At 44.7% G+C, this 13,538-nt stretch overlaps 1 protein-coding gene across 1 annotated transcript in view; it reads left to right on the top strand.

The window, feature by feature from the left end:
- Positions 1–11,825, top strand: part of LOC138367146 (nascent polypeptide-associated complex subunit alpha, muscle-specific form-like) — a 104,375-nt gene extending 92,550 nt beyond the window's left edge. The window contains exon 3 of the mRNA XM_069328550.1: positions 7,889–11,825. Coding sequence (XP_069184651.1) covers positions 7,889–11,825 — 3,937 coding nt within the window. The remainder of the gene's footprint in view (positions 1–7,888) is intronic.
- The last annotated feature ends 1,713 nt before the right edge of the window (positions 11,826–13,538 follow it).

Genomic DNA, 13,538 nt, shown 5'->3' with positions numbered 1-13,538 from the left:
TGATTTAGTTGGAAAATAAAGAACTTGTACAAATGAACTAAGCTGGGGCACAAGAGTTGAAACTTGATAACTGAACTGGGTTTTATTTACTATGTCTGAAAATGTAGTTGGGTGATTTGGACTGAGAGTAATGATTTTACAAAAGTGAGCTTGGACAGAGGACAAGAGCTAGAGTTTTATAATTGTTTACTTCATATTTACTATGTCTGAAATACAGAGGGTAAAAATTTCAGGGAAATTGATGGTTTATTTACAAAGATATGAAAGAGAACTAAGGCGGGGACGAGAGCTGGAGCTCAGTAACTGACTTGATCTTATTTACTAACTTTGAAGTATGTCTGCTTTTAATTTTAGGGAAATTGATGGGTTATTTACAAAGATACGAAAGAGAATTAAGGCGGGGACGAGAGCTGGAGCTCGATAACTGACTTGATTTTATTTACGGTGTCTGAAATACAGAGGGTAGAAATTTCAGGGGAATTGATCTGTTACTAACGAAGATACGAGAGAGAGCTAAGGCGGAGGACAAGAGCTGGAGCTTGGTAACTGTTTTGATCTTATTTACGGTGTCTGAAATACAGAGGCTAAAAATCTCAGGGAATTTGGACTGTTACTAATGATTTTGTACAAATGAACTAAGCTGGGGACAAGAGCTAGAGTTTGATAATTGTTTGCATTTACTAAACTATGTCTGAAATACAGAGGGTAGAAATTTCAGGGAAATTGGACTGATACTAACGAAGATACGAGAGAGAGCTAAGGCGGAGGACAAGAGCTGGAGCTTGGTAACTAATTACTGTATTGAACTACATTTGAATATGATTATTTTTAAATTTTAGAGGGATTGGAATGATAGTATTCATTATATGACAGGGGACTAAGGTGGGGGAACGTGAGCTAGAACTTGCTTACTAACATGATTTATTTGTGTAAAACTGACTTGCTTAATGAAAAGGAGCAAATATACTGACTTGCTTAATGAAAAGGAGAAAACATACGATGTTGGAAAATAGCAAGAGAGAGAATAATATGAAGAGGAGAGAGAGAGAGAGAGGAGGGACGGTCCAGATATTATGGATAAGATAAGATAAGAGATCTGGCTGGCACAGCGTAAAGTAAATAAAGGCGACGCGAGAGATTGCGAGGTAAGGGGGAGGGAGGGGGGTGTGATGTACGAAACCCTGAAAACAATGATTTACACAGGTGATTTTCTAAATTTATATGAATAACTAAGGCTTACATAGACGATTTTGTAAGTTGAAAACATGTAAAATATGTCCGTAGAGTTCTCATGGAAACCCTAAAGTGCTACACACGTTATTTGAATTTCTCCCATAAGGCCTTAACAAACTTCTAAGTCTCGGAAATTATTTTTCTCATAAGAACTTTAACAAACTTGTATGACATTATTTTTCGTTATAAGAAATCCTTACTTCCAAATCTGTGACTCCAAAAATTAACCTGAAAACCCTGGCTCCACACAGACGATATTTCTAAATTTACCTGAAACCCTTGGGGCGCACAGGGGATATTCTAAATTTACCTGAAAACCCTGGCGCCACACAGACGATATTTTCCCTGAAAAAAAAATATCGTCTGTGTGGCGCCAACCCTACTACTACCGATGAGGAGGGGTACCCTTACAGACCGACGAGGGTGGTACCCTTACAGACTGACGAGGGGGTACCCTTACAGATCGAAGAGGGGGTACCCCTTACAGACCGATGAGGAGGGGTACCCTTACAGACCGACGAGGGGGGAGTACCATTATAGACCGACGAGGTGGGTACCCTTACAGACCGACGAGGGTGGTACCCTTACAGACTGACGAGGGGGTACCCTTACAGACTGACTAGGCCTGTACCCTTACAGACTGACTATGTGGTACTGTTAAAGACCGACGAAGTGGTACCCTTACAGACCGACGAGGTGGTACCCTTACAGACCGACGAGGGGGTACCCTTACAGACCGACGAGAGGCGTACCCTTGCAGTCCGAAAAGGTAGGTACCCTTAGAGACCGACGAGGGGGGGTTCCCTTATAGACCGACGAGGGGGGGGGGGTACTCTTACAGACTGACGAGGGGGATACACTTTCGGACCGACGAGGGGGGGGTACCCTTACAGACCGACGAGGGGGGGTACCATTACAGACCGACGAAGGGGTACCCTTACAGACCGACAAGGGGTTACCCTCAGAGACCGACGAGAGGGTACCCTTACAAACCGACGAGGTTGGTAACCTTAAAGACCGACGAGATGGGGTTCCCTTACAGATCGACGAAGGGGGGTACCCTTACCGACCGATGAGGTGGTACACTTACAGACCTATGAGGGGGGGGGTACCCTTGCAGACCGACGAGAGGGTACCCTTATAAACCGATGAGGGGGGGGGAAGGGAACCCTTACAGACCGATGAGGGATGTACTCCTACAGACCGACGAGGGGGATACCCTTACAGACCGAATAGGTGATACCCTTACGGACCGACGAGGGGGGTACCCTTTCAGACCGACGAGCAGGGGTACCCTTATGTCTCTGATTAGTTCATCATTGTTTGTGAATAACAAGTCTAGTGTGTTTTCGTTCCTACTTGGTTCTGTAATCTGTTGATTGAGGGAGAATTTTTCACAGAATCTCAAAAGTTCTCTGACCTGTGGTTGGTTATTTCTCGGGTCATTCCCCGCTATGATATTTATGTTTGCCATTCTCCATCTTAGACTCGGTAAATTGAAATCTCCGAGGAAGATAATATCTGGAGCTGGGTTTGCTAGGTTGTCAAGTATGTTCTCTATTTTGTGCATCTGCTCTGTGAATTCCTCAATCGTTGTATCTGGCGGTATATATATTAGAATAATAATTAGGTTTAGTTTCTCTACCTTAATTCCAAGTACCTCTACCACCTCATTGGTTGAGTTTAGTAGCTCTGTGCATACCAGGTCTTCTTTAATATACAGACCTACTCCTCCATTTCACCTAGTTTTTCTATCACATCTATATAAATTACAATTTGGAATCCAGATTTCACCATCCATGTAATCTTTTGTATGAGTTTCCGTGAATGCCCCAAATATTGAGTTTGACTCTAATAGGAGGCCATTTATGAACTTAACTTTATTCTTCGACTTTAGCTTTAAACCTTGAATGTTTGCAAATATGAATGATTGTCCATATTGTGTGTCACTTCTGGAAGGTTTTGGTAGTTCTCCCTCCTCTCTACCCTGACCCAGGGTATGTCTTTGTGGCAATGGTTTGTTCAGTTTTGGAAGTGATACTGGGGAGTGTGGTAGTCTCTGTGTAGTTGGGGGGTGTGGTAGTCTCTGTGTAGTTGGGGGGGTGTAGTATATGGGGGCTTGATGACGAACCGTAGTCCAGTCTTGAGGATTTCCCCTTCTCCATCCGTACTCCTGCCACGTTTCTGCCTGTCTGTTTCTCCCTCTGTTTGTACCTGCCTCTAAAAAATTTTCAGGGCTATTATATTGGACTTCCTCTCTTATATAGCGCTGTGTACCTCTGACGTGGAAATCAGGGCAATGAAGATCGTAACATTTCCTCTCATTAATTGAGAGTTTGCATAGCTTAGGGTGAAAATATCTACACTATCAAAACGACATCTGCCTTTCCCTAACCAGTTTCGGCATTTCCGTGGGTGCATGAAGGAGCATTCCGTGCCTCTGGTCCCATATCTGCACTGTCCTTTTGCATAATACCTGCAAATATTTTCATCTGTGATTGTATTCTTATTGTTTGTACCCGTGCACGACTTGGCTACCTCTGTGATTTTTGTTCCAACTTTCTCGTTTCTGCATTCATTCTCGGTATTGCCCTTATCTTTCTCCTTGTAGCTTTCGTCTTTCTCATTTGTGTTCTCATTCGTCTCATTTTTTATCTCCTTATTCATATCACCAGTTTGCTCTACAATATTGCCTTCATTTTTGTGTACCTCGACGCTATGTCCTTCTACATTGCTACTTTGACTCTCTAAATTCTCAGTCCCTGCGTTGTGCTCAGAGTTCGTTGCTGTCTTTATATACTCTGCATATATTTCTAGTAGTTTTTGTGTGAATTGTAGCCTGTGTATATAAGTGTACACCCCGAGTCGGTGTGTAGGGGTACTCCCAGAGTCGGTCTGTAAGGGTACACCCCTAGTCGGTCTGTAGGGGGTACGCCCCTAGTCGGTCTGTAAGGGTACCCCCTCGTCGGTCTGTAAGGGAACCCCCCCTAGTCGGTCTGTAATGGTACTCCCCTAGTCGGTCAGTAAGGGTGCCCACCTAGTCGGTCTGTAAGGGTACTCCTCTCGTCGGTCAATAAGGGTACCCCGCTCGTCGGTCTGTAAGGGGTACCCCCCTCGTCGGTCTGTAAGGGTACCCCGCTCGTCGGTCTGTAAGGGGTACCCCCCTCGTCGGTCTGTAAGGGTACCCCTTTCGTCGGTCTGTAAGGGTACAGCCCTAGTCGGTCTGTAAGGGTACCCAACCCTCGTCGGTATGTATGGGTACCTCCCCTCGTCGGTCTATAAGGGTACCCCTTTAGTCGTTCTGTAAGGGTACCCCCCCCCCCACAACTGTCTGTAAGGGTACCCCCGAGTCGGTCTGTAAGGGTACCCCCTCATACATCTGTAAGGGTATCCACCCCAGTCGGTCTATAAGGGTTCCCCCCTCGTCTATCTGTAAGGGTACCCCCTCTTCGATCTGTTAGGGTAGCCCCTCGTCAGTCTATAAGCGTACCACCCTCGTCTCTCGCTTGTTGGGTCTAAGAGACCCAACAAGCGAGAAGGAATATTCAATCAATTAAATTTCAACAATAAGAGGATTGACTGGGAAAAAATAAATATAGACCTTGCAACCATTCAATGGGAGACGGTCTTAAGCGACAAAACTCCCACACAGGGAATAGCTCAACTGACAGCTGAAGCTTACAAGGTCTGCTTGAAGCACGTGCCTGTGAGGAGGGGCAGAAAGAGGACCACTCTAGAAAGAGAACGCAGACGACTGTACAGGAGAAGGACAAAAATAACGGAAATGCTTCTTCAGACACGACTATTACAAGCAAGGAAAACAAGCCTAAGCAGGGAGATCGGAATTGGAACGGAAAGCTATACAAGAGATAAGGAAAAATCCGAAATATTTTTTCACATACGCAAAATCAAAATCCAAAACCTCGACCAGTATTGTTCCGTTAATTACAAATGAAGGTACGTACACAGAGGACAACAAAGAGATTAGTGAAATTCTAAGAAGCCAGTATGAGGCTATGTTTTGTACACCAATACACAACATGAAAGTTGATGACCCAGACAGCTTCTTTATGAATGACATTCAAGCTGCAGATAATATAACGGATATTACCACACACTCGGAAGACTTTGAAAGAGAAATTGACAATATGCCTATGCACTCAGCTCCGGGGCCTGACTCATGGAATTCAATATTCATGAAGAAATGTAAAGTACCAGTAGCGAGAGCACTCAGCGTAATATGGAGAAAGAGCCTGGATACAGGGGAGATACCAGCAGCACTTAAATCTGCAGATATAGCTCCGTTGCACAAGGGGGGGAGTAAAGCCTTGGCAAAAAATTATAGGCCAGTTGCACTAACATCGCACATAATAAAAGTGTATGAAAGAGTGATTAGGAATCAAATTTCTAGTTTTATGGAAAACAATGAATTGCACAATCCAGGAAAACATGGATTTAGAGATGGAAGATCCTGTCTGTCACAGTTACTCAACCACTATGACAAAATCACAGAAGCCCTAGAAGAAAAGCAAAATGCAGATGTTGTATACACAGACTTTGCAAAGGCGTTCGACAAATGTGACCATGGGGTGATAGCTCACAAAATGAGGTCAATGGGAATAACTGGAAAAGTAGGACGCTGGATACTCAATTTCCTGTCGAACAGAACACAAAGAGTAACAGTCAATCAGATAAAATCGAGTCCAAGCGATGTTAAAAGCTCTGTACCTCAAGATACAGTCCTTGCACCGCTACTGTTCCTTATTCTCATATCTGATATAGACAAAAATACACGTCACAGCTTCGTGTCGTCCTTTGCAGATGACACAAAAATCAGCATGAAAATTACCTCTGCTGAAGACATTGAAAAACTACAAGCAGATGTCAACAAATTTTTCGATTGGGCAGCAGAAAATAACATGATGTTTAACAGTGAAAAATTTCAGCTACTCAGGTACGGCAAAAATGAGGATCTGAAACATAATACAGGGTATAAAACACAATCGAATCTTCCCAAAGTAGAAAAACAGCATGTCAAGGATTTGGGAATAATAATGTCCGACGATCTAACGTTTAGGGAGCATAACCAAGCAAATATCATGTCAGCGAGAAAAATGATCGGATGGATTACGAGAACTTTCAAATCCAGGGATCCCATCACAATGGTTGTACTCTTCAAGTCACTTGTCCCGTCTCGAGTACTGCTCAGTACTCACTTTCCCCTTCAGAACAGGAGAGATTGCAGAAATAGAGGGAATACAGAGAACATATACGGCACGCATAGACGAGATAGAACACCTAAATTATTGGGATCGTCTCAAAGCTCTCCAAATGTACTCTCTAGGAAGGAGACGAGAGATACCAAATAATATACACATGGAAAATACTGGAGGGTCAGGTCCCAAATCTACACAGTAAAATAACAACGTACTGGAGTGAACGATATGGAAGAAAATGCAAGATTGAACCAGTGAAGAGCAGAGGTGCCATAGGCACAATCAGAGAGCACTGTATAAACATCAGAGGTCCGCGGTTGTTCAACGTCCTTCCAGCGACTATAAGAAATATTGCCGGAACAACCGTGGACATCTTCAAGAGAAAACTGGACGGTTTTCTAAGAGAAGTTCCAGATCAGCCGGGCTGTGGTGGGTACGTGGCCCTGCGGGCCGCTGCAAACAACAGCCTGGTGGACCAAACTCTCACAAGTCGAGCCTGGCCTCGGGCCGGGCTTGGGGAGTAGAAGAACTGCCAGAACCCCATCAAGCAGGTATACCAACGAGGGGGGAACCCTTACAGACAGACAAGGGGATACCCTTACAGACCGACGAAGGGGGTACCCCTACAGACCGACAAGGGGGTACTGGAACAGACCGACTAGGGAGGTACACTTACAGACCGACGAGGGGGGTACCCCTACAGACAGACAAGGGGGGTACCCTTACAGACCGACGAGGGAGGTACTCTTGCAGAGCGACGAGGGAGGTACCCTTACAGACCGACGAGGGAGGTACCCTTACAGACCGACGAGAGAGGGTACCCTTACAGACCGACGAGTGGGGTCCCCTTACAGACCGACGAGTGTGGTACTCTTGCAGACCGACTAGTGGGGTACCTTTACAGACCGACGACTGGGGTATACTTACAGACCAACTAGGGCGTACCCTTACAGACCAACTAGGGGGTACGCTTACAGACCAACTAGGGGTACCCTTACAGACCGACGAGGGGGTACCCTTAAAGTCCGACTAGGGGGTACCCTTATAGACTGACGAGGGGGGGTACCCTTACAGACCGACGAGCGGGTACCCTTACTGACCGACGATGGAGGGTACCCATACAGACCGACTAGGGGGTACCGGTACAGGCCGATGAGGGGGAACTCCTACAGACCGACGAGGGGGAACCCCTACAGACCGACTAGTGGGGTACCCTTACAGACCGACTAGAGTGGGTACCCTTACAGACCGACGAGGAGCGTACCCTTTCAAACCGACGTGGGGGTACCCTTACAGACCGACGAGGAGGTACCCTTACAGACTTATGGCATATGGCGCTCTCAGAACCCCCGTATAAACATTACCTTTTCCAATGCCCAGAAACACAACATTCATATCCACTCCATCAAACGCTTTTGACTAATATAAATTGATCATAGACGATTAGGTCATTTTCCGATAAATGGTATACCTTATCCCTCACCAAGTGGTATACCTCATCCTACATCAAATGACATACCTCATCCCTCACAAAATGGTATACCTCATCCCGCACCAAATGGTATTTCTCCTCCCACATCATATGGTATACCTCATCCTGTACCAAATGGTATACCTTCTCCCACACCAAATGGTATATCTCATCCCTCACCATATGGTATATCTCATCCCACACGAAATGGTATATCTCATCCCACACCAAATGGAATACTTCATTCTGTAATAAGTGGTATACCTCATCCTGTACCAAATGGTATACCTCATCCTGTACTATATGGTATACCTCATCCTGTACTAAAAGGTTTACTTCATCCTGTACCAAAAGGTATACCTCATCCTGTACTAAATGGTTTACGTCATCCTATACAAAATGACATACCTCATCCTGTACTAAATGGTATACCTCATCCCGCACCAAAAGGTATACCTCATCCTGTACCAAATGGTATACCTCATTCTGTACCAAATGGTTTACCTCGTCCTGTACCAAATGGTATACCTCATCCTGTACTAAATGGTATACCTCATCCCGCACCAAAAGGTATACCTCATCCCGCACCAAATGGTATACCTCATCCTGTACCAAATGGTATACCCCATCCTGTACTAAATGGTATACCTCATCCCACACCAAATGGTATACCTTATGCTGTACCAAATGGTATACCTTATGCTGTACCAAATGGTATACCTCATCCTACACCAAATGGTATACCTCATCCTACACCAAATGGTATACCTCATTATGTATCAAATGGTATACCTCATCCCACACCAAATGGTATACCTCTTCCTACACCAAATGGTATACCTCATCCCATACCAAATGGTATACCTCATCCTGTACCAAATGGTATACCTCATCCCTCACCAAATGGTATACCTCATCCCACACCAAATGGTATTACTCATCCTGTACCAAATGGTATACCTCATCCCACACCAAATGGTATACCTCATCCCACACCAAATGGTATACCTCATCCTGTACCAAATGGTATACCTCATCCCACACCAAATGGTATACCTCATCCTGTACCAAATGAAATACCTCATCCCACACCAAATGGTATACCTCATCCCATACCAAATGGTATACCTCATTCTGTACCAAATGGTATACCTCATCCCACACCAAATGGTATACCTCATCCTACACCAAATGGTATACCTCATCCCACACCAAATGGTATACTTCATCCCACACAAAATGATATACCTCATCTCAGACCAAATGGCATACCTCATTCAATGCCAAATGGTATACCTCATCCTGCACCAAATGGTATACCTCATCCTACACCAAATGGTATACCTCATCCCGTACCAGATGATATACCTCATCCCATACCAAATGGTATACCTTATTCTTTACTATATGGTATACCTCATTCTGTTCTAAATGGTATACCTCATCCCCCAATAAATGGTATACCTCATCCCCCAATAAATGATATACCTCATCCTGTACCAAATGGTATACCTCATCCCCCAATAAATGGTATACCTCATCCTGCACCAAATGGTATACATCATCCCACTCCAAATGGTATACCTCATCCTGAAATAAATGGTATACCTCATACTGCACTATATGGTATACCTCATCCTGCTCCAAATAGTATTCCTCATCCTGTACCAAATTATATACCTCATCCTGTACCAAATAGTATACCTCATCCCGCACCAAATGGTATACCTCATCCTGTACTAAATGGTATACCTCATCCCGCACCAAAAGGTATACCTCATCCTGTACCAAATGGTATACCTCATTCTGTACCAAATGGTTTACCTCGTCCTGTACCAAATGGTATACCTCATCCTGTACTAAATGGTATACCTCATCCCGCACCAAAAGGTATACCTCATCCCGCACCAAATGGTATACCTCATCCTGTACCAAATGGTATACCCCATCCTGTACTAAATGGTATACCTCATCCCACACCAAATGGTATACCTTATGCTGTACCAAATGGTATACCTCATCCTACGCCAAATGGTATACCTCATCCTACACCAAATGGTATACCTCATTATGTATCAAATGGTATACCTCATCCCACACCAAATGGTATACCTCTTCCTACACCAAATGGTATACCTCATCCCATACCAAATGGTATACCTCATCCTGTACCAAATGGTATACCTCATCCCTCACCAAATGGTATACCTCATCCCACACCAAATGGTATTACTCATCCTGTACCAAATGGTATACCTCATCCCACACCAAATGGTATACCTCATCCCACAACAAATGGTATACCTCATCCCACACCAAATGGTATACCTCATCCCACACCAAATGGTATACCTCATCCTGTACCAAATGAAATACCTCATCCCACACCAAATGGTATACCTCATCCCATACCAAATGGTATACCTCATTCTGTACCAAATGGTATACCTCATCCCACACCAAATGGTATACCTCATCCTACACCAAATGGTATACCTCATCCCACACCAAATGGTATACTTCATCCCACACAAAATGATATACCTCATCTCAGACCAAATGGCATACCTCATTCAATGCCAAATGGTATACCTCATCCTGCACCAAATGGTATACCTCATCCTACACCAAATGGTATACCTCATCCCGTACCAGATGATATACCTCATCCCATACCAAATGGTATACCTTATTCTTTACTATATGGTATACCTCATTCTGTTCTAAATGGTATACCTCATCCCCCAATAAATGGTATACCTCATCCCCCAATAAATGATATACCTCATCCTGTACCAAATGGTATACCTCATCCCCCAATAAATGGTATACCTCATCCTGCACCAAATGGTATACATCATCCCACTCCAAATGGTATACCTCATCCTGAAATAAATGGTATACCTCATACTGCACTATATGGTATACCTCATCCTGCTCCAAATAGTATTCCTCATCCTGTACCAAATTATATACCTCATCCTGTACCAAATAGTATACCTCATCCCGCACCAAATGGTATACCTCATCCTGTACCAAATGGTATACCTCATCCCGCACCAAAAGGTATACCTCATCCTGTACCAAATGGTATACCTCATCCCATACCAAATGGTATACCTTATCCCGCACCAAATGGTATACCTCATCCTGTACCAAATGGTATACCTCATCCTGTACCAAATGGTATACCTCATCCTTTACCAAATGATATTCCTCATCCTTTACCAAATGGTATACCTCATCCCACACCAAATGGTATACTTAATCCCACACCAATTGATATACCTCATCCAGCACCAAATGGTATACCTCATCCCACACCAATTGGTATACCTCATCCAGCACCAATTGGTATACCTCATCCCGCACCAAATTGTATACCTCATCTCACACCAATTGGTATACCTCCTCCCGCACCAATTGGTATACCTCATCCCGCACCAATTGGTATACCTCATCCAGCACCAAATGGTATACCTCATCCTGTACCAAAATGTATTCCTCATCCTGTACCAAAATGTATTCCTCATCCTGTACCAAAATGTATACCTCATTCTGCACCAAATGGTATACCTCATCCCGTACCAAATGGTATACCTCATCCCGCACCAAATGGTTTACCTCATCCTGTACAAAAACGTATACCTCATCCCCCACCAAATTGTATACCTCATCCTCTACCAAATGGTATATCTCATCCCACACCAAATGGTATACCTCATCCTGTACCAAATGGTATACCTCATCCCACACCAAATGGCATACCACATGTCACACCAACTGGTATACCTCTTCCCACACCAAATGGTATACCTCATCCCACACCAAATGATATACCTCATCCCACACCAAACGGTATAACTCATCATGTACCAAATGGTATACCTTGTCACACCAAATAGTATACCTCTTCGAACACGAAATGGTATACCTCATCCCACACCAAATGATATACCTCATCCTGTACCAAATGGTTTACCTCATCCTGTACCAAATGGTATACCTCATCCTGTGCCAAAAGGTATACCTCATCCTGTACAAAATGGTATACCTCATCCCACACCAAATGGTATACCTCATCCCACACCAAATGGTATACCTCATCCCACACTAAATGGTATATCTCATCCCCCACTAAATGGTATACTTCATCCCACACTATATGTTATACCTACTTGATACCTGCTTGATGGGGTTCTGAGAGTTCTTCTACTCCCCAAGCCCGGCCCGAGGCAAGGCTCGACTTGTGAGAGTTTGGTCCACCAGGCTGTTGCTTGCAGCGGCCCGCAGGGCCACGTACCCACCACTGCCCGGCTGATCCGAAACTTCTCTTAGAAAGTAAGTAATTATCAAAAGAAGGCACCAAACCGGGAAGGCTATGTAGCACCATCAAATGTGCGGAATAATCAGAGGGCGCTAAATATCACCAAGGATGCCAATACGAGAACAAAAACGCATAAGGCGAATGATATGAAAAGTATCCGAGTCACCAAGAATTCTTTTGAGGGACAGATGACCGCGAGGGGCGGTCGGAAAGCAAAACACACGCTCGTCCTGGAAGTCAAGACATTCAAGAAGGTCATCCACAACCGTAAGAGGGACAATGCAACTAGTACAATAAGGAGTAGGGCGGCGCTCCATCAAGCGACCATGGGTTAAGCGAGTATGGCCAATACGCAACCTCGCCAGAGCTGTTTCCCATTGCCGGTTACGGTGGTAGGAGGACGGAGCCGGTCGGCCGAGCGGACAGCACGCGGGAGTTGTGATCCTGTGGTCCTGGGTTCGATCCTAGGCGCCGGCGAGAAACAATGAGCAGAGTTTCTTTCACCCTATGCCCCTGTTACCTAGCAGTAAAATAGGTACCTGGGTGTTAGTCAGCTGCCACGGGCTGCTTCCTCGGGGTGGAGGCCTGGTCGAGGACCGGGCCACGGGGACACTAAAAGCCCCGAAATCATCTCAAGATAACCTCAAGATAATGGCCACGAGGAAACTCAACACTTAAGAGTATGTAGTTTGATACCAGTAACAGACGACCAAGAAGCCTGCCAACAGGTAAGGACGGAAGAATGAATAACAGGGTAAAAGTTAGAATATGGAATACTTTTACGAGAGATGGGACAAGAGCAGACAGCTTCCTTGGCGGCAGCATCCGCACGCTCATTTAAAGACACACCAATATGGCTGGGAACCTAACAAAACTCAACCGACTTAAATTTACTGTGAACAAGAAACAGTCAATGCTGGATCTCGACAACTACTGGATGGACCGGATTAAAGGACCCGAGAGTCATGAGGGCACTACGAGAGTCAACAACAACTACAAAGGAAGACTGACAACGAGAAAGCAGGAGACGAAGAGCATAGAGAAAACCATAAAGCTCCGCTGTAAAGATGCTAGTCTCTGGAGGTAAGCGACACATATAAGTGCGATCAGGAAAAACAACAGAGTAGCCAACACCGTCCGTAGACTTAGACCCATCGGTGAAGACAGAAACGGAGCGGGAGTGAGAAGAAAAGTGCTCAAGGAAAATGCGTTTTAGAACCGTAGGAGGGGTAAAAGCTTTAGTGATGCGGGTCAAGGATGTACAAAACCGCGGAAGAGGGACTCTCCACGG

The sequence above is a fragment of the Procambarus clarkii genome, chromosome 21, assembly GCF_040958095.1.
Source record: "Procambarus clarkii isolate CNS0578487 chromosome 21, FALCON_Pclarkii_2.0, whole genome shotgun sequence".
NCBI lineage: Eukaryota > Metazoa > Arthropoda > Malacostraca > Decapoda > Cambaridae > Procambarus > Procambarus clarkii.
Note: the sequence above shows the minus strand (reverse complement) of the source record. Positions and strands in the feature narration are given on the sequence as shown.